This window comes from Notamacropus eugenii, chromosome 6 (genome assembly GCF_028372415.1).
Source record: "Notamacropus eugenii isolate mMacEug1 chromosome 6, mMacEug1.pri_v2, whole genome shotgun sequence".
Taxonomy (NCBI): Eukaryota; Metazoa; Chordata; class Mammalia; order Diprotodontia; family Macropodidae; genus Notamacropus; species Notamacropus eugenii.
Window position 1 is genome coordinate 369,300,970 of NC_092877.1, and position 20,940 is coordinate 369,321,909.

General features: G+C 43.0%; 1 protein-coding gene across 2 annotated transcripts in view; it reads right to left on the reverse strand.

Moving 5' to 3' along the window:
- Positions 1 to 20,940, reverse strand: part of GMPS (guanine monophosphate synthase) — a 64,541-nt gene that overhangs the window by 21,194 nt on the left and 22,407 nt on the right. For both annotated transcript variants that reach the window (XM_072618663.1, XM_072618662.1), the window contains exons 2-8: positions 20,182 to 20,363; positions 18,237 to 18,351; positions 12,674 to 12,771; positions 11,107 to 11,210; positions 6,231 to 6,424; positions 4,920 to 5,085; positions 1,167 to 1,318 (exon numbers count right to left, since the gene is read on the reverse strand). In XM_072618663.1, the coding sequence (XP_072474764.1) occupies positions 1,167 to 1,318; positions 4,920 to 5,085; positions 6,231 to 6,424; positions 11,107 to 11,210; positions 12,674 to 12,771; positions 18,237 to 18,351; positions 20,182 to 20,363 (1,011 nt within the window). The remainder of the gene's footprint in view (positions 1 to 1,166; positions 1,319 to 4,919; positions 5,086 to 6,230; positions 6,425 to 11,106; positions 11,211 to 12,673; positions 12,772 to 18,236; positions 18,352 to 20,181; positions 20,364 to 20,940) is intronic.

A 20,940-nucleotide genomic window follows, 5' to 3' on the forward strand; every position in this document is an offset into this window, starting at 1 on the left:
ACCCACTAATTCAGAATTAAAACTGAGAAGTGCTCAGCACTGTGCCTTTCACATAGAAGGCATTTTATAAATGTTTACTGACTGACTGACTGCAGCCTGGCCAAAAGGGGTCTCTCTCATCTCAAAAGACTGTGCCTCTTTACCAAGTGGTCAGCTTTTCTATCCCTTGTCGCAGCAGTCACAGCCCAGTAACCTCTTTCCTCTCATCCCCTGCTGACAAGGCTCTGCTCAGGGCTCGGCCTCTCATACAATATTCATCTCTCCCTCTCTTGTTCCCAGAGGCAGCTCTCTGAACTCAACAGGTGTTTTTCTCATATTCTCATCCAAGGAGAAAAAACACACCCAAATGAATTGATTGCATCAGAGTGCAGTAGCCAAGCATGCAGAACACTGATTTCAAACATGGCTAGTAAACCTTGGGGATACGACTGCAAGTGTTCCCTTTCAGAGATAGAGGGAAACTCAACCACCCACAGCATGAAATCCCAAGACCACCTGTCATGAAGTGAAACATTAATATCCAAAAATCATGTAGACTGGCTTTGAACTCTCAGTTTTTCTTTGATTTATCATTTCAATCACAACTTCTGTGGGCTAATTAATATTAAACTCAGTAAGCAGGTATGAAAAGTTAGTGGGTTCCCTCCCAACTTAATTAAAAAATCAAGCAACTTCTGATTTCATAACATGGACAGAAAAAAAGAGTTCAATTAAGAAGCCCTCTTTTCAGAGCAGTGGTAGGAAAACTAGATGACGCAATCTCACACATACTGTGACTGAGTGTTAAACACTCTGAATCCTAGATTCAGAAATTGAATGAGAGCTCAACAAGCACACTCCAATCCTCTCATTTTAGGCCTCTCAGAGAATCTCAGAACCTAAGAGCTGGGAAGCTCCTGAGGGACACCAAGTCCAGTCCCCCATAGAAGCCGTCCCCACTATCACTGAGGGCCATCCTGCCTCCCTCCAGCTCTCACAGCAGGCCAGTTCGCTTCTGGACAACAGTACCTCCTAAAAGGTGAGTGATCTCTAAGCTGCAGTTTTCCATGGGGTGATAATAGTTTCAGCAGCTTCCCCAGAGAGTCATTGAGAAACACTACAGAAGCTTCAGTTCCAGTACTACAGCCCATGTAAAACAGTCACTTCAGAAGTAATCAGAGAAGTACCTTAACAAAGGTGTCTCCAATGATCTTTCTTTTTTCCTCAGGACTCGTGGTCATATTCAAAGTCTTGCTGATCCTTTTTCGGGGAGTCCTGTCTTCCTCAGATATCGGCAAAGTTGTTGTGCCATTGTAAAAAGAATGAGCGGCATTTACCACTGTGGGACAAACATACACTTTTTTTAAAAGAACCATCAAAGCCTAAATAAGTCATCCTCCCAAACTCTTAAGAGTCTTTCACATTTGCCAGAACTAAAGGTGCTCACTTACAACAATTCATGAGTCACACTTGCTCTCAAGAACAAGGTACAGTGAGAGTTTCTGTAAAGATTCCAGGGGATCTCCCTTAGCCCAGTCCCAGAAAAGTGAAGTTCCACCTCATCTATCTAGAATCCAATTCCTGGCACAGCCAGAAGAACTACAGAGAGATCAGGGATCCAAGTACCCAGAAAACAACACGAATTCATCTATTGCATTTCTTCTCCGGGTTACCCACTTAGACCTGAAATACTGATTTTCATGAATTAACTCTTTATATTCACATAAGCATTAGGCCTGGAGGAAGGAAGATCTGAATTCAAACCTGGCCCCAGACACTTACCAGCTAAGTAACCCTGAACAAATCATGTAACCTTTTTCTGCCTCAGTTTCCTCAAGTGTAAAATGAGGATAATAACAGCAGAAGGGTTGTTGTGAGGATCAGATTAGACAATAATTGTAAAGTACTTAGCCCGGTGCCTGGCACCTAGCAAGCACCATATTAGCTGTTATCATCACTGTTATATATAATTGTTCTGTCAACAAACATTTCTTCATTGGGCCTACTATGTACAAGACTGAGCTAGGACTTCAGGGGAACCCAAAAACAAGTTTAAGGAGCCATTCCTACTCTCTCAAAGGCTCCTGATCTACCTGGCAAGGTGGTGCAGAGATACAAGAAAGGCAAAGTTTGCTAAAATGGGGCAGAGAGACCCAGAATGAGTGTTACCAGAATGCACTGGACACTCTAGGGAACACAAGCTGGGCCACCAAGGATGGGTCCAAGTGGCATAAATAGGAAGAATGGGTTTTCCCAAGGCAATCCAGTGGTGTGGCAAGAAAGGTCAGAGGTGAAAGGCAGTGTTTGTACAGGGTCACTTTCTGTAAGGATTCCAGAAACATTCATACTAATCTTTTTGACAAGAAGTATCAAGTTTCATAACATTCTAAAAGTAACATTATTTTGTGTCATAATTTCCACTCCCAACAGGGAGGGAGTGTCAGCTCTTAAAATAAGCTTTCACATGGAGAAATATATGCAGAGTAGCTAACGAACATATTTCCTAAGTACCTACTGAGTATAATCAGCTCTCAGGCCCTAGAAGTGACCTGATGGGGCACATGCTTATAAAAATGCCACCACACCCTTCAAAACCTAATGAAGAAAATGACCTTGTGTTCTATGGCACTTCCAGCTTTCCCAAGAGTTTCTGCCCTCCCCTCCCTCTGATCCTCTAGGAACAAAAAAGATCACAAACAGTGAAAAAGCATCAGTGAACTGCCATCGACCCCACTGAAGAGTTCTCAAATGCACCCTGTGAGCCAGGGAAGGCAGATCATTTTAGCTGTTGTTGCCTGAGGTAAACAGCAAGTCTGGGAGGTCAGGAAGGGTCAGCAGGAGGAGCCCTTGGGAAGACTCTTGGTTGAGCAAAGAGGTCAGAAGTCAGACCATAAAAGTCAGTGAGAGAAGAGGGAAACAGAGGCTACTTTTTCTAAAAGTCTATCTGTGAAAGAGGGCACTAAAGGAGATGGTTGTGGTATTGTTTTAAAGATGAGGAACACTCAGGCAGGTTTGTAGGCAGCAGACAGGGCAGGATTGGAGGGGGGCATGCTGGGGACATGAGGCCAGAGGAGCACAGGATGGGAAGGGACAGGACCCAGAACACACAGAGATGGGCTGGCCTTGGCCAGAAAGGTTGTGGCTTTATTAGTGACTGCAGCAGAAAAGGAGAGAATTCAGTTTGATGCCAAGGGGTTCAGTGATATGGAGGAGCTCATGATAAATGGTCTCTGCTGTCCTGGTAAGCAGTGAGGTCCTCAGCTGAGAAAGAGGGGAAACGCTGACATGGGGGCCCTGAGAAGGAACAGAGAAGCAGCTGAGGAGGGGGGAGGGGCTGCCTTGCTAGGCTGCAGCAGAGCCAGTCACTTCAGCTCTGTGCCACAGCATATGTGCAGGCACAGAGAAGGGGGAAAGGCGGTGGGACCAAGCCAAGCTTACAGTTGGCCCCAGTCTCCATCCTGTATTCTGCAGTCCAGCCAAACAGCCTTCTTGCCACTCCTCACACATGACACGGTACCTCCCATTTCCATCTTTGTATACCTCATGCTCAAAATTAATTCCTCCTTCACTCTCTCCTCTCAGAATCCCTCATTTTCTTGATTAACTGACTCATGGCTCCTCTCCTCCACCCCTCAACTGCTAGTAGCACCCTAAGGACCTGGGACCTTTCTACTGGACTTGCAGCTGAAACCTTCCCTGAGTGTTATCTCCCCCACTGGAGCAGGAGTTCATGGAGGGCAGGACCAGTCTTACTTTGCACTGAATTCATTCTTTCTTTCAAACAGCATTTTCAAGGTTTGAAAAGGGCATAAATATATAGATATAGATATACATACATAATCTCCTTTGCTCCTCTCCCTCACAACAGCCCTTCACTTAACACAGGTTCACATCACCCACAAGAAAATGCCAAGCACAACTTACAGTGCTGGCGCTGGTATCACCAGCACCAAGCATCACAACTGGCCCACCACTAGAATTTCCTGAACACTTACAGCCAGATCCCATCTGCTCATGCTGGGCAACTGTCCACCCATCCCCAGCTGACTGAGGAGCAAACACACTTTGTCACTAACTACTGACTTTAATTAACTAAAAATGAAAAGTCAAGGGCCTTTCTACCAGAGCCCTGTAAATATCTAAGGATTGCAATGGACCTCTAACAAAGGCGGAAAGCATGGCCGATCTGCCTTCCACCATCTTTGTGACTCAGAGGAATCTGGAACAAGGAGATCTTTGGGTTCTCCTGTCCTAATATGGTACCAGTAAGAAAGGGAAAACAACCCAAGAAAAATGATAGAATTACAAATCACGAGGATAAGTAAAAGGGAAGAAGAAATGTGATGCCGTGAAATGTGAACTGGGCAAATACAAATTCGCTGGCTTAATGATAATTCTTGCCCAACGATGTCTTTGAAGACTATCCCTAGGGCTGATGGGAAAAGATGAGCTCAAAGATCACCATCAATAACATAGTAACTGACAATATCAAAGTGATGATGAGTCTGGTTTAAGATGCTATATTAGGGGAAGAAATGAATTTTAAGCTCCTACAATCAATCAATCAACATTTATTAAGGGCCTACTACGTGCCAGGCACTGTGCTAAGCACAGGGGACACAAAGAGAGGCTAAAGACAATCCATGCCCTCAAGGAGTTCACAAACTCACAGGGGAGCAACAAGCACACAACGAGTACAAACCAGCTACATACAAGAAAAACAGGAAATAATTAATGAAGAGAAGGCACTAAAATGAAGAGAGGGAGGGAAAGGGTTCCAGTAGAAGATGGGATTTTTAGTTGGGACTTAATGGAATTCAGGGAATATGGGAATATGTTCAACAGGTCTTGGTGAAAGGATGTGACATTGTTTAATGAAGCACACAGAATATACACTGAGGAGAAACCCACCTCCGTAGGAAAGAAATGTTGAGCCGTACCTTTGACCTGAATCCCAAGCTTTTTGAGGGCTTCTTCCACAGACTGGCTCTCCCTCTTCCTCATAAAGCCATTATCTATATGCACGGCAATGACTTGATCTTGGTCCAAAGCTCGATTCAACAGAGCTGTGCAAACTGTTGAGTCGACACCACCACTGAGCAAAACCTAAAGAGGAAGGACATGAGAGAGGGAAAAATGGAACTGGTTCAAACACATGAAAAGAGGCTGAACAAAGGCACTGCACAAAGGCCAACTGCGCATGCCTCAGCATTTTCTAATCACTCATTTTTCACCATCACCACTATCGAGTTTTAGGCAGCTGATGGGAACATTCTGAAGCAGCTCCACAAAGTGTTAACCAGGATTTGTTCCTGTAGACCAGAGATCTCGAAAGGGGGAGCCCAGGCTTCCCCCACAGGGATACGATCAGTCAGAGGATGGGAAGACCCATGCCATCGCACCCAGAGGAATCATGGAATTCTCTTCAACATAACTACCCCCAGCCTTCAATCCCATCCCACCAATGACTTCCTACATTAAATAATCTAGGCTCCTCAGCTTTCCTTCACTGCCCTTGAGGCTCAGTATTCCAAAGCAGAAGTCAGTAAAGGAGATACTTCCCTCCTGGTGGGGAAGACTGAGGCCACTCCCTTTCTCCTCAAACTCATTGCTCCCAAACTTTCCTCTTTCTTTTGAGGGCGGCACTGCCATCTTTCCAGGGGCCTTAGTTTACAATCCACAGTTATCATCTTTGCTGCTGCTCTCTGTGTCAGCCCACGTCTTCACTGGGTCACCATCCTGCCATCTCTGCCAGGCAGACACTGCCCCAGGGCTCTCACCTCTCGCCTACTGTAGTAGGGTCTCTCCCTGCCTCCCAACCCACCCTCCACAGGTGCCCAAATGAACAAATTTCCCCTGGCCCAGGTCTGACCAATAAATTTGTTTATTCAATAAACTCCACTGGCTCCCTACTGCGTCTAGACTCAAATAGTGCTTCATTTTTATCTCACCTTTTTAAAACTTCTATTTTTTGTGTAAATTGTACAACCTATACAATGATTAGTGTAATCATATGGGGATTTAATTTCTTTATAAGTAAATACACAAATTTAGAAGGTGTATGTTCAAAAATTTTTACTGACTAAAAAGTACAAGATGAAAAAGGTTTGGAACTACTGAGCTAAAAACAAAAATTAAGTAGGGATAATTGTTTCATGTGCAAATAACCCATTTCATGAACCCTGATGAAAAAGAGAAGTAAATCAGGCAAGCTGGCATCAAGTCCCAGCTCATTTGTTCCAGGTGCTCACCAGAACCTTGGATGTTCCCACTCGCTCCTTGATCTCACGAATGCACTCGAGCTCTCGATTCTGCACAGTGAAGGTCCCGCTGCAGCCAGCAATATCAAATAGGAAATTCTTCAGGATTGCTTTCCCATTCTCTGTAAGGCCAACCTCAGGGTGGAACTGTACTCCATACAATTTTTTAGATTCGTTTGCTATACCTTCATAGAAATACATTACCAACTATTAAAATATTATTCATGTTTGAAAAGACTGTTTTTTCTTCCTTGCAATTACTTTCTAAATTTGAGGACAAGTAGAGCATGGAATGGCATGGAAAATACACAAGGTACAACACCACAGTAACAAAATGCCTGTCACCTCTTTAGAGTAACTCAATTCAGTCCAACCACCTTATTCAAGTGCCTTCTACAATCAAGGTGCTGGGCCCTGGAGGCAGGGGATTTATCAAGAAGAGACAATACCTAAAAAGCCAAGTCATAACTGGTCAGTCAATTAGCATTTTGCCCAGGGCTAGGGATACCAAGAAAAGCCCAAACAGGCCCGGCTCGGGAGGCTATCAAGATTTAATAGTGGAGACAACCTGTAAACCTTCACATACAAACAAGATGGCATCATTTCAAGGAGAAAACATGAAGATTACACAGGATAAGAAAGCCTCCCAGGGGGAGGAGCCAAGATGGCACTGTAGAAGCACCTATCTGCTCAAGCTCTCCTCCCAAAGCCCTTAAAAATGCCTGAAAAAAATGACTCTAAACAAATTCTAGGGCAACCGAAGCCACAAAATGACCAGGGAGTGGAATCACGGGCAGTTGCTGCAGGTTTCCAGATTTCTCAACCCACAAATGCCAAAGACAGCTTCAAAGGTCAGTTAGTAGGCACTTTCACCTGGGTCAAAGGGGAGCAGGTCCAGCCCAGCCCCAGGGCAGTGGCAGTCACTGCAGTATCAGCAGCCTACAGACCCTGGGGGAATGAAGCAGCTGATCCGGGTCTTGGTCCTGGGTAGCTGAGGAGGGCTGATATGGAAGAGCTGGTGGTGGCTATGGAGAGAGAATCCTATTCCCTGTTCCAGGGCAGAAAAAAGTGCTTGGAGCTGCTCACAGACCAGAGCGAAGGTCAAGAGAGGAGCAAACACCTCTCCCTTGACTATGACACTTTAGAGGAACCAAGAACTGAAAGGTCTGTAGAGATATCTCAGAGAACAGCTGCACAAAACCTCTGAAGCCTGGGGTAGTATACACTCCATTTGACAGGACTCAAAAGTCAAGTAAATGGCTGGGAAAATGCCCAAAAAGGGGGAAAAAAAATAAGACTGTAGAAGGTTACTTTCTTGGTGAAAAGTATTTTCTTCCATCCTTCTGGATGAGGAAGACCAAAGCATACAACCAGAGGAAGGTAGAAAGATTAAGGCTCCTCCATCCAAAGCCTCCCAAAAAAATATGAAATGGTCTCAGGCCATGGAAGAGCTCAAAAGGGACCTTGAAAGTAAGAGAGGTGGAGGAAAAAGAGAATTGGGAAGAAAAGAGAAATGAGAGCAATGCAAGAAAATCATGAAAAACAAGTCAACAGCTTGCTAAAGGAGACCCAAAAAATAGCTGAAGGAAATAACACCTTTAAAAATAGACTAACCCAAATGGCAAAAGAGTTTCAAAAAGCCAATGAGGAGAATGCATTAAAAAGCAGGATTGGCCAAATGGAAAAGAAGATCCAAAAGCTCAATAGTTCTTTAAAAATTAGAGTGGAAGCTAATGACTTTATGAGAAATCAAGAAATTATAAAGCAAAACCAAAAGAATGAAAAAAGAGAAGACAATGGAAATATTTCATTGGAAAAACAACTAACCTGGAAAACAGATCCAGGAGAGATAATTTAAAAATTATTGGTCTACCTGAAAACCATGATCAAAAAAAGAGCCTAGACATCATCTTTCATGAAATTATCAAGGAAAATTGCCCTGATATTCTAGAACCAGAAGGTAAAATAGAAATGGAAAGAAGTCGCTGATCACTCCCTGAAAGAGATCCTGAAAGAGAAACTCCTAGGAATATTGTAGCCAAATTCCAGAATTCTCAGATCAAGGAGAAAATATTACAAGCAGCCAGAAAGAAACAATTCAAGCATTGTGGAAATACAATCAGGGTAACGCAGGATTTAGCATCTTCTACACTAATGGACTGAAGGGCTTGGAATATGATATTCCAGAGGTGAAAGGAGATAGGATTAAAACCAAGAATCACCTACCCAGCAAAACTGAGTATAATACTTTAGGGAAAGAAATGGAATTTCAATGAAATACAGGACTTCCAAGCACTCTTGTTGCAAAGACCAGAGCTGAATAGAAAATTTGACTTTCAAATAAAAGAATAAAGAGAAACACGAAAAGGTCAACAGAAAAGAGAAGTCATAAGGGACTTATTAAAACTGAACTGTTTACATTCCTACATGGAAAGATGATATTTGTAACTCATGAGACCTTTCAGTATTAGGTTAAAGGGAATATATATGTAGGTGTGTAAGGGTATATATGTATGTGAATATATATTTGTGTAAGTATGTATACGTAGACTGGTGTGTGTGTACACACAGAGGTACAAGGTGAGCTGAATGTGTGAGTGTTCATCCTTTGTTGCCAAAAAAGACCATGCCATCAGAGAAATGATGACATGACTTGCACTTGACTTTGTTTTGAGTGAGGGAGGGCTGAGTGGAATGTACTAGGATTAAGAGAAAGGAACAAGTAGAATGTAGCAGATCATCTCACATAAAAGAGGCAAGAAAAGAGCTTCTCACAATGGAGGGAAAGAGGGGAGAGATGAAAGGGAATAAGTGAATTACTCTCATGGGATTTGGCTTAAGGAGGGAATAACACACACTCGACTGGGTATGAAAGTCTATTTTAGCCTGCAGGAAGGGAGGGGGTGAAGGGGTAGGAGAGGGAAGATAATAATAGAAGGGACAACAAACTGGGGAAAGGGATAATCAGAATCAAACACTATTGTGGGAGGACAGATCAAGGGAGAGAATGGAATGGAGGGCAGGATAGGACAGAGGGAAATGTGGTTAGTCTTTCACAAGATAACTATTATGGAAGTATCTTGCATGGCTACACATGTTAGACCTATACTGAATTCCCTGCTTCCTCATTGAGGGTGGGTGGGGAGGGAGGAAGGGAGAGAATATGGAACTCAAAAGTTTTAATAATGAATGTTAAAAACTGTTTTTGCATGCAGCTGTGAAATAAGATGTGCAGGCAATGGGGTACAGAAATCTATTTTGCCCTATAGGAAAATAGAGGAGAGGGAGATGGAAAGTGGGGGGAGATGGGGAGAAAATTCTGAATTCAAATTCTTGTGGAAGTGAATGTTGAAAACTGAAAATAAATAAATTACATATACATATACATATATATATATATATGCATGTATATTTTTTTAAAAAGGCTTCCAGCATAAGGTAAGTCTTCAGCTGAGGCTTTGAGGAAGACATGGAAGCACGGAGAGGCACAGATAAAGAGGGAAAAAGAGCTCCACGCATTAGAGTCAAAGAAAATGTTCCAAGTTGGGAGAGGGGAGGGATTTATGCAAGAAACAGCAAGAAGAATAGTCACTGTCCGAAAGAATACCTGGAGGGGATCGGAGCTTCATACAGAAAACTGTGAAGTTCGTAGGAAGGGTTTCAGATACCAAAGGACTTTGGTCTGACCCTAGAGCTAACAGGGAACTTTATGAAATTAAGAGTGATGCCTTAGGACTAGGACTTTAGAAAGAACAACATGGGTGCTTAGTGGAGGACAGAGGTGGGCAGGCCCCTCACCCTGCTTCAAGCTATTGAAATAGTCCATGCAGGAGGAGAAGAGGGCCAACAAGGGCCTGCACCAGAGTGTGTATGTGGGGGGCAAAGACCATGGTGGTCAGAGGAGAGAAGGGGGCATATGTGAGATGAAAACAAGACTCCATCGCTGATTGGCTACGGGGGATGGTCTGTGAGCCGGGGTGCCCTCAACAGAGAGCAGAGGATCATCAGAGAACATCATGAGAAGTCAGAGAAGTCTGGAAGGCAACTACAGACGTACAGAGAGGTAAGACCAGAGGTAAGCAGAGGGGCTTCAGAGAATATCACTGAATCCATGGAAGCTGACAAGGTGACCAAGTGAAATAGGCCAGAGGGAAAAGAGAAAAGGAGAGGGCCTAGGGCAGATCCTGGAGGACCGGCAGTAAGTGAACATGCCCTAGATAAGTAGTAAGAGCCAGGAGGAGAACCAGGAAAGGGCAGTGACAGGTTCAGTGGAGACATCACTAGAGGGAAGGCTTCTAGAGAGAGAAGGACCAGGAGACGAGCTCTGAAGGAAGCAGAGAGGAACAGACAGGGAGGTAGAAGGAGCAAAGACTAGGCCCGTTTGTCTGATGGCTCACTGACCACACCGCATGCTGGCCCTCTTCCCACCATCAGCAGCGTTAGAGTGGCTTCTTCCCATTGTTCTGTTACAGCATGAAGCCAGAAGCCAGAGGATTTTGCATTTGAAGCCACAAGAGGTCTAGCCCAATCCCTTTATTTTATAGATGAGGAAACTGAGGCACAAAGATTAACTTGCCCATGGTCACACAAATACTACCTGGCAAGGACAGGGTTTGGACTTGAAGCCTCTAATTCCCAATCTCCTTTTCAAAAAGGAAGGAAAGGGGGGGAGGGAACCTGTCAAGGTGAAGAGGCCCAGAGTCATGTAACTGAGAGCATGAGGGGCTTCTCTCTTTTAAAGTAGTTGTTTAACTGCTGTAACATTGAAAATGAGAATAGAAACCAATATTCTAAAATATCAGATACATTTATACTATACACACAAACAAAAACACAAGGAACCCATAACACATTAAAAAAGCCACACCTGCTACGATGTTCCCAGACTGTGCCACAACCTTGAATCCATCCGCTACTTTGTCTACACTGTCTCCATGCGTGAGCAACACAATCTCTTCCTTCTGAAGACCCCTGAAAATACAATTTTAATTAGAGTCAAATGCAAACAATAGCCTAACATACAACATAGAGACACACAGCTTTAAAACTTGTCTTGGAAAAGTAACCATAAAATAAGGCAGCCCCTGAACAGCAGCTCAGGGCTGAGTTTATGGAGAGAACATGCACTAAAATGACACCCACACCGTGGCATTACAGCAGTAGGACAATAAAAGTGCCTTTGGGCTCAAAAGGGAATCAGGGAGCTCATGTCTGAGTCTCAGGCGAAGAAGAACTCTGACTTCCAAAATCTTCTAGAGCCATAATTTGGTAATTTTCCTAAAATAAAAAATCCATGACAGAATCAGAACATTCAGACCCAAATGGATCTTCTAACTTGGCCCCACTACTCTCAGAGATAACAGAGGCCAGAGAAGCCAAAGCAACAGTCTGGATGGCCCTCAATGTGATGGCTCATGGTGACAGGGTCAGGCCCAGGAGCCAAGGTTTCCTTCTCCCATCCTGGGCAGTGGAGCTCTCCAGCCTTTAGGAGATACCCCCAAAGCCTGTCTTAGGACTGAGCCACAAGAATGGGGGAGCTAACCACTCTGTCTCAGTGAAGGTAAAGCATTTGTTGGCCTTCAAATCATAGTCCATAAAGTAACTGATGGTTGCAAAAAAGTCCCCTCAGAATCATGTCACCCACTTACAGCAGAACTTCACATTTTACAAAGCACTTCCCTGACAATGACCTTGTAAGGTCAGCAGCATCAGTGTTATTAGTCTTATTTCACAAATGAAGAAACTGAGGCTCAGAACTCTCTTGCCATTGTGGTCCCTGGGGATGCCAACCCAGACACCCTGACTACCAAATCACTACAGACTTTCTCTTCATGTTACAAACATGCAGCCTTTCCAGACTTGGCCAGGAAAAGTAGTTTTTTTTTTTTTTCCAAAATCAATATTTTTAAAGAAAAATGTTCCATTCCCCTTTGCTCAAAGCTGAAAATAGAACTATGCTTTAGTTTGAAGGCAAGGCAAGGTATATAAGACAGTGATTTCAGGAACTCCAATCTTATCTACTCTGAAGGCAAGTACACAGGCACAAAGCACTGCAAGCTTTGGGGCAGCGGCAGATCTTCATAAATGAAACAAAAACAAAGACACAAAAAGTGATGCTAAGAAGAGATGCCTTCCAAGCATTAAGTGACTTGCTCTGGCAGGCATCGTACTGGCTTTATTTGGGTGGGGAAAAAGGTGGTTGTAAAATAAAAGATGACTTTTACAAACTAATGCTAGCACTCCCCCTAAGTGCTTGGCACCACCCCTACCACCACACAGGGATGTCAAGCCCTGAAATCCTTCTGGATATTGATTCTGGCCTAATAGTCCTAAACTTGAGAAAACTATTCTCAGAGGTAACAAGGAAGAAGAAACCTTAGCACTACACTTCTGATGGTCTTCCATTCCCATCTCTTCAAAAGCATCTATAATACCTGAATAACGAGCAGGTGTTGTCTACGTTAATATTGAAGACTCCATCTTCTCTGACATTCTTTTTGTGCACAGTACCTCCAAATACTTTATTCATCATCTGTCAAAGCAAAAATTACGATTACACCAGGAAAAACAGAAGTTTCCAAATGTGTCAAAGGAACATGACTAAGAGTGTGCTGGCTTTGCTGACCACGTTGGAAATGGTGACAACCATGTCCATCTGTACTGTGGCTTCCTCAGCATCTCCTCGAATTGTCAGACACAAGGCTCAGGACCTCACATCACAAAGCTGGTGGCAGAGTCTGAGCTCAGGTCCATGTCTGGGGCTCTTCTCATTTTCTCAGAGGGTGTCTGTTGCATTACATTAAAGTGAAAGATGATAAGCACTACTAGGGCATTTCAGACTAAGAAGTTGTGACATCTGTCCCTGCTGCAGGTTCTAGATTCTGTGGTCACAAGATAACACACTCTCAGGAGAAAGGAACACAGAACACAGATTACTGAATTGGGAACATGCCATAAGACAGCTCTATCCCCAACAGCTCCTTCAACATGCCCCATGGCCTTCAATGTCATTATGAAGAGCAGGGGATTTCACTGCTCCAGAATTGGTTCACAATGAAATGCTCAGAGGAGACTTTTTTTCTAGAATTTCAAGAGGAGGCCAACATCTCACAGCTCTGACAGGAAGGCTGGTTTAAAACACTTCAATCTCTTCTAAATGAAGGTTACCCACAAGGCTCAGGGCCAGATCAGCTCTGGTCGGCCTGAGCCCCAAACAAACAGCTGAAAAAGCAGGGGAACAGAGAGCAAGCCCCTCTTAGGCTGCTTCTTACAGATCTCATGGTGTTCCCATACTCTATGGGGTAGCTAGGGAACACCTGGGGTCAGAAGACCTGAGTTCCAATTCTCCCTCAGATACTTCTTCACAGTGTGACTCTGGACAAATCACTTAACCTCTGCCTGCCTCAGTTTCCTCATCTGTAATTGTTGTTCAGTTGTATATAACTCTTTGTGACCCCACTGACCATATTATACATGGGGTTTTCTTGTCAAAGTTATTGGAGTGATTTTCCATTTCCTTCTCTAGTGGATTAAGACAAAGAGGTTAAGTGACTTGCCCAGGGTCACAAAGCTAGTAAATGTTTGAGGCCAGATTTGAACTTGGGTCTTCCTGACTCCAGGCCTGGCACTCTATCTGCTGGGTCACCCAGCTGCCTCCTCCTCATCTGTAAAATGGAACTAATAATAGCACCTCTCCTCCCCGGGTTGTGTGAGGACCAAATAAGGTAATATTTGTAAAGCACCACCAAGCTGAGAGTCCTCTGTAAGTGCTGGCTCTTGTAATCATCATTGCATACACTCGTTTCATTTGGTCTCCCTACTCTGCCTTTCAGACTCCACAGAACTCTCCTTACCAAAAATGAACATAAACACTTTATCCATTTACCAACATCCTGAAATCTCCATCAATCTCACCATTTAATTCCAGTTTTGACTTGGTGCCTCTCAAGCCAAACATGAAAGAAAGGTTGTTAATATACTACGAAGGTGTTTAACAAGCATCTGTTCAGGATGATCATGGCTACTGATCTATAGCCTAGATGCGTTAGCCTGCTCTTCTCTCAGTAACCTTGGGAAGGAGGCTCAGGCAGGGACCCAGGTATACACCCTGGAAAGATGAGTCAGACGTGTACTCTGGATTGAATATGGGAACAAGAGTCACCTTTATGACCTGCTTTCACAAATTATTAATGTGCAAGCCTGAATACACGAAGACTTCTTAGAAACATCTGAGCAGTGCAGTAAGACTAGGTCAACAGAAAAGTTTTCAGCATCCCCATTCCTCCCTTTCATGAAACTTCAAGTAATAAACAACAATAAAGATATGACTGCCCTTGCTTTGGCTGTCCTGAAGCACTCTGTGAAAGTCTCTTGAGACAGAAACTGGTCCTTTATGTAGAAGGCTGAAATCACGAAGAGATTTCTCCAGATGCCTCTGTGCCAGAAATGGGTACACTTTCCTCTCCAATTTTTCTATAAAAAGTCCTGAATAGAGATCCTGTACAATTCTCCATGAAACAGGCTCAAGCCACTCCCTCCTACTGCAAGATTCTTAGCTTGATCATAAATTTATTAAAGGAACAATGATCACTTTTTGGGCAAAGGACTATCAGTGAATTCTGTAAATGCCCAACTGTAAAAGCTAGTTTAAAGAGATATTTATACCTATCCATAAGAGACAGGGGGGGAAAAAACCTAAACAAATTTTCCACTAATTGACACAACTTGGAATATAGTTGGCTAAAGCCCCCAGCATTCCAGAAAGCAAATAAATGTAGCAGCAAAAATACATTTATTAAATTCTTGCAGTATTTTTCCAGTGTTGAATTAGGCAAGATCCATTTTTATGGTATGCCAAAGAAGGTGAATAGCATATGAAAACCCTTTCATTGGAGGTGCTGCCTTAAAGGAAGCATATGGATCATTAAGACTGTATATCACTGGTGATTTCCATTTGTATTTCTTTTCCCAAGAATTAATCCAACTAAAATCTGCAATCGATTGATTGAGGCATTTCACAGGCCAGTGCTCTCCACTATCATGAACCCGTATCAATAAGAGGAACAATGCCTCCATCTGCATTCCTTGCCCATGTATGAAACATTGATTTCTATTTCCTCCCTTCATTTTCAAAGCTTGTGAGCCAGCTAAAAGAGGGAAAGAGATCAATCTGCACACTTCCTGATTTCTAACAGCATTCCTTTCTGAAACGTTCAGTATCAAGACACACAGGTCATATTTTGATCAAGCAAACACCTGCTTTGACCACTTACAGAAACTGTAAATTTGCCTTTTTCCTCAGAAGGATTTAAAACAGCTCAATTGGAAAGAGAAAAAAAAATTAGTGAACACAACCCAACTACTACATGACTAAATTACATTACTCATTTGGCTCATTAGTTTCTACCCCATTAGGTAGGGTTCTTCCCTCCCTCTACAAATATCTACTTTGTCATCATCTCTCATAGATGCTAGCAACAAGGGGAATGGTCCAAGGTCAGGAGCAGGAAGAAGGGAACCAGGGTCAGGATAATCCACAAAGGATGAAGTTAAATCCCGGTTAGCCAAAAGCTGATTGGTCCTTGACACTTTCAAACCCAGCAGCAAAGTGATTAAGCTGTTTGTGCTTATAGCAGAGCACTCCCAGCAGTCTCAGTAACCTAGAACACACTGCTCGAGGCTTATATAAGACATATATAAGGGATGAGTTTACCAGAAAATGATATACTAGTTCATCTCATTTCAGGAGGTCTAATTAAAAGAGGTAAGCCATTATTTCAAGCCAGGAATGCTCTCCCTTCCTATGCTCTCACTACTGACCTCGTTGGCTTCCTTTAGGGCCCAAATCAAATCCTACCTTCTACAGGAAACCTTCCTAAACCTCTAAATTTTAGTGCCTTCTCTCTGTTCATTACCTCTCATTTCTCCTGTACAGAGCTGGCTTTGTGCTTGTGTGCTGGCTGTTAGATTTTGAGCTCTGTGAGGGCAGGGAATGTCCTTTGTCTCTTTTCAAATCTCCAGCAATTAGTACAGTGCCAAGCACACAGTAGGTACTTAAAACATGTTTACTGACTGAGCAACTGACACTGAGCAGCTTCTCCCACTCAGGATTGCTTCTGGCCAACCCTTCTTCCCTTACAAATTGAAATTTCTCAAGTGACGCATAGCAGGAATAAAGGAGGATAGAGCAGGACCTACAAAGGCAATATGGAAATTAATTAGAAACAAGAAGTCACACTTGGTGTACTCCAAAGCTTTCATAGCTGTTGTCCAATTGTGCCCAACTCTTCCTGACCCCATTAGGGTACTCTTGGAGGAGATATTGGAGTGGTTTGCCATTTCCTTCTCCAGCTCCTTTTACGGATGAGGAAACTGAAGCAAACAGGGTTAAATGACTTGTCCAGGGTCATACAGCCAGTATATTTCTGAGACTCAGGTCTGCCTGACTCCACTGCACCATCTAGCTGCCCCAGAGAACTTGCCTAAGGCAAGGAGCTCCAGGGACATTCTCAAGGTCTCTCTGAAGAACTCTGGAACAGATTGTGTGTCATGGGAGACACTGGCAGAGGACGGCCCAGTATGGCATGCACACATCTAAGAAGGCATCCCAGTAGCATAAAGGAAATGTGAGGTACACAGATCTAGACTCTCCACTCCAAGTGTTCATACAAACTATCCATGACCGTGAAGCCTGCAGAGTCTGTGTGGGACACACAGCACACTGTGACTCTGACACAGTGATGTCATTCTGATGCACCAACCATTCCAAAGCTTTAACCCCATGTGAGACAGAGAATAAAGAAGGAACAGAGAAGCGTATCACCCACAGACCAGAAGACTGGAAGGGAAAACAAGTAATGACAATAACAAAGAAGCTCCTTAGAAAAAGCGCAGTGAAAGAAAAGTTTCTCAAGTGCTGGGGGAGAAGAAGGAAGAGGCTTTGCAATAACAGCTCAATTAAGAGAGGGAAGAGAAAGAAAAGAGCTGAAAAACTCTGTAAAATCCAAGAACTTACGAAAGGCTGTGTGTGTGTTTGTCCTTCGTTGCTGAAGAAGACCATGCCATCAGAGAAATGATGACATGACTTGCACTTGACTTTGTTTTAAGTGAGGGAGGGCTGTGCAGGTCACTAGCCTCACTTCTCCTCCAGAGCCAACTGAATCCAGTGACCAGATACTCATCAGGATGACTGGAGATGACCCAGGATGAGGCAGTTGGGGTTAAGTGACTTGCCCAAGGTCACACAGCTAGTGAGAGTCAAGTGTCTGAGGTGAGATTTGAACTCAGGTCCTCCTGACTCCTGCCTTGGTGCTCTATCCACTGCACCACCTAGCTGCCCCATTTGGGAAAGGATAGTAGGGAAGGGAGAGAAAGTACATGCAGGAAAAGACTTGAGAAGCAAAACACTTCAAATGAAACTAATCTCAGAGACAAAGTGTGAATTTTAAAGAGGAAGCAGATAAAAAAAAAATAATAGGAAATGGAAGAAAAAACCAGCCTAGTAATCAGAACTTAAAATGTGAAGGAATTAAAAGTAAAAACTTCAGTAGTGGGGAAAACTCATTTCCATCAAATATCGAAGTCCCCAGAGAAGCCATAAAACATGCCTAGATTACAGCTGTAGAAGGTAAGACGTGGGCTGCATCTGCACTAGTGAACCCTAGGAGTTGGAGTTTGGTGTTTCAGAAACCAATTCCTCACATGGGCTTGTTTTCCTTGTGATTTGCCTCTTCCAAAGTGGAGAAGAAGAAAAAAAAAATTTGGCCAGACTACTTAAGTTCTGGTTTATCCAAGTTTTCCAGTGCTGCAAGGACATTTTTTTTTTTTTGCAGCATCATAAAATCTGTGGCTGGTTCCTTATATGAGGTACAATTTTAATGACCTCAAAGCATATTTTATCCCAAGCACAAAAAATACTGGTATAGGTTCAACTACAGACCAAAACATAATGCTCAAAACAAATCCCTAATTGCAAACTGACATGTCGACTAAGAGTACCTGCATGCCATAGCAAATTCCAAGGACTGGCTTGCCAATGGTGAAAATTGCTGGATCAAACCAGGGAGCATCTTCTGCATACACAGAATTTGGTCCTCCAGAGATGATGATGGCCCTGTGAATGAAAGAGGAAACATTACCCGGGAACATCACGTTACATTTTCTAAACTCCATCCAGCCCAGTTATACCAATCTTGCCTAAAACTCTCCTTAATCCCGGCAGCTACAAGTGATCTTTCTCACATTAGATTTCTTATGGCACCTTGTTTAAGCCAGTCTTCTGGCCTCATCTCACTCACAGAATCCTGTTTCATTTCTGTAACTTCTCATGACAATTAAGATTAGGAGTGCCTGCCAGAGGAGAGACAAAGTTAGGAAGATCAAGTGGGACTTGAAAGGAGAGAGATGAGAAGACCCAACCCCCCCCTTCCCCTCACCTGCCCTTTGGTGAAGGGAGGGGAACCACAGGTGGTGGCACACACTATGCAATGTAATGATCAAACATGCTGACTTTTTTCCTTTCTAAAAATATCATTTGTCCTATGGGATGGTTTCCTGGGAATGGGCAGGGAAGGCAGGCGGGAAGGCGGAAAGGCTTATGGAGGGAGATCCGTGGAATACTAGGGTGATGTAAAGTATCAATAAAAACTTATTTAAAAAATTAGCTTTGAAAACTGAATACTGGAGAATCTTGCTGCAGTGTCTTCAGGGGTCATCATGCTCTGTGTGTATCTTCTGAGTTAGACTTAAGAGACCTTTCTGGTATTTTTGTAACTAAATCCCCTCTGTATGAAATCAGAATAGACTAATTTTTTTTTAATTTTTTTAAGCTAATTTTGTTTTCAGTTTTCAACAATCACTTCCATCAGCTTTAAATTCTCTCCCCCTCCCTCCCTAAGACGGCATGCAATCTTACATGGGTTCTACACATACTTTCTTACTAAACACATTTACACATTAGTCATGTCGCAGAGAAGAATTAAAATGAATGGGAGAAACCATGGGAAAAAAAAAACCAAACATAACATGTCTGCTTCATTCCGCATTCCGATTCCATAGTTCTTTCTCTGGATGTGGATGGAATTTTGCATCATGAGTCCTTTGGAAATGTTTTAGGTCCTTGCATTGCTGTGAAGGGCTAAGTCTATCAGAAACAGTCCTCATACATTGGGGCTGTTACCGTGTATAAATGTTCTCCTGGTTCTGCTCACTTCACTCAGTATCAGTTCATATAAGTCTTTCCAGGTTTTTCTAAAGTCCACCTGGTCATCATTTCTTATAGCACAGTAGAACAGAACAGACTAATTTTAAAAGAAGTTCTCCCTTTAAGGAAAAGTATTCTAGCAAGGCCCTGTCCACTTTCTTTCACAGGCATATTGTTTAACACTTCAATATTGACCAGTAAACTTTGACACATAAGAAAACCTATGAAATAACGTATCCCCACAAAGAGGGGAAAGAGAAGGGAATGCGCATTTATACAGTGCCCTGCACTGATCTAAGTATCTCATCTGACCCTCACAATCCTGGGAAGTAGGGGCTGTTATCTCCCTTTACAGATGAAGAACTCAGGCAAATAAAGGTGAAAGGGACTTGCCCAGGGTCACCCAGCTGAGTCTAAAGTCACATTTGAACTCAGGTCTTCCTGACTCCAGGCCCAGGGCTCTGTCTACAGCTGTCCTCAGCTTGCCTAAGGAAGAGGTCTAATTATAAGAACTGAGAATATTTTTAAAAATTAAATAAATGAATAAGCCTAGATTATTTTTCCTTTTAAAAAAGAGTAACTTCCGGAACATTACTGGAAAATGTCTTGTTCTCTTAGAAGATTTTGATGCCCAGACAAACTCAGAACAAAACCTCCCGGAGCATGGCATGGAGACATTTACAAGGATCAAATGCCCCAGGTTCTTGAAGCACCCCTGCACAAGTCCAGAACCAAGCCTACCGAAATCCTTGCTCTTTAATGGCGAATGCTGGCGTTTCTAGAGGGAAGACCTCCGACTGCACAAACATCTCCCTCACTCTCCTGTCGATGACTTTGCCGTACTGAGCACCAGCATCCAGAATGACAACGGCCCCTTCATAGTGGAGTCCACCATCACTGAGGTCTCCTCCAGCGTTCTCCAACTGTGAATACAATTTACAAAAGGATTTTCAATTGTGAGAATGAGTACTGAGAGAAAGAGAGGAGTAACAGCATCTACTTCAATAAATATAGAAGGGAAAATTGGTAATTGGGGAGCTAGTGAGTCACCAGTACAAAATAACTTCAAAAAAGGATAGTTAACAATAACTGTCCCCACAGAGGAGTGTTAAAAACTGAAAATGAAAAACCTTCCTCCTATAATGCAAAAAAAAAAATGGATGCACAGCTTGTTTTCAAGCCTGAACTAAGCCACTTGATAGAAATCCAGTTTTTGAAAATATCTCCAACCAAAAATTCAAAGTCAGTCCTTTGACCACACTTTGTTTCTTCCAACTCACAGCCTCCCCCCACAACCAAAGCCCTCACTATTTTTAGCCTCTCAATTTGTGAATCACCAAACCAGGCAATTTTTAAACAGGAAAAGATTAATTACTATCTGGCCTTTCCAAGACAATTTCCCTCCAGTCTCGGGATTTCTCATGAGCCATTTAAACAACGTTTAATTCTAAAATATTAGGCTTACAAACTTCCTTTAAAAGCCAATATCTCTCCATTCCA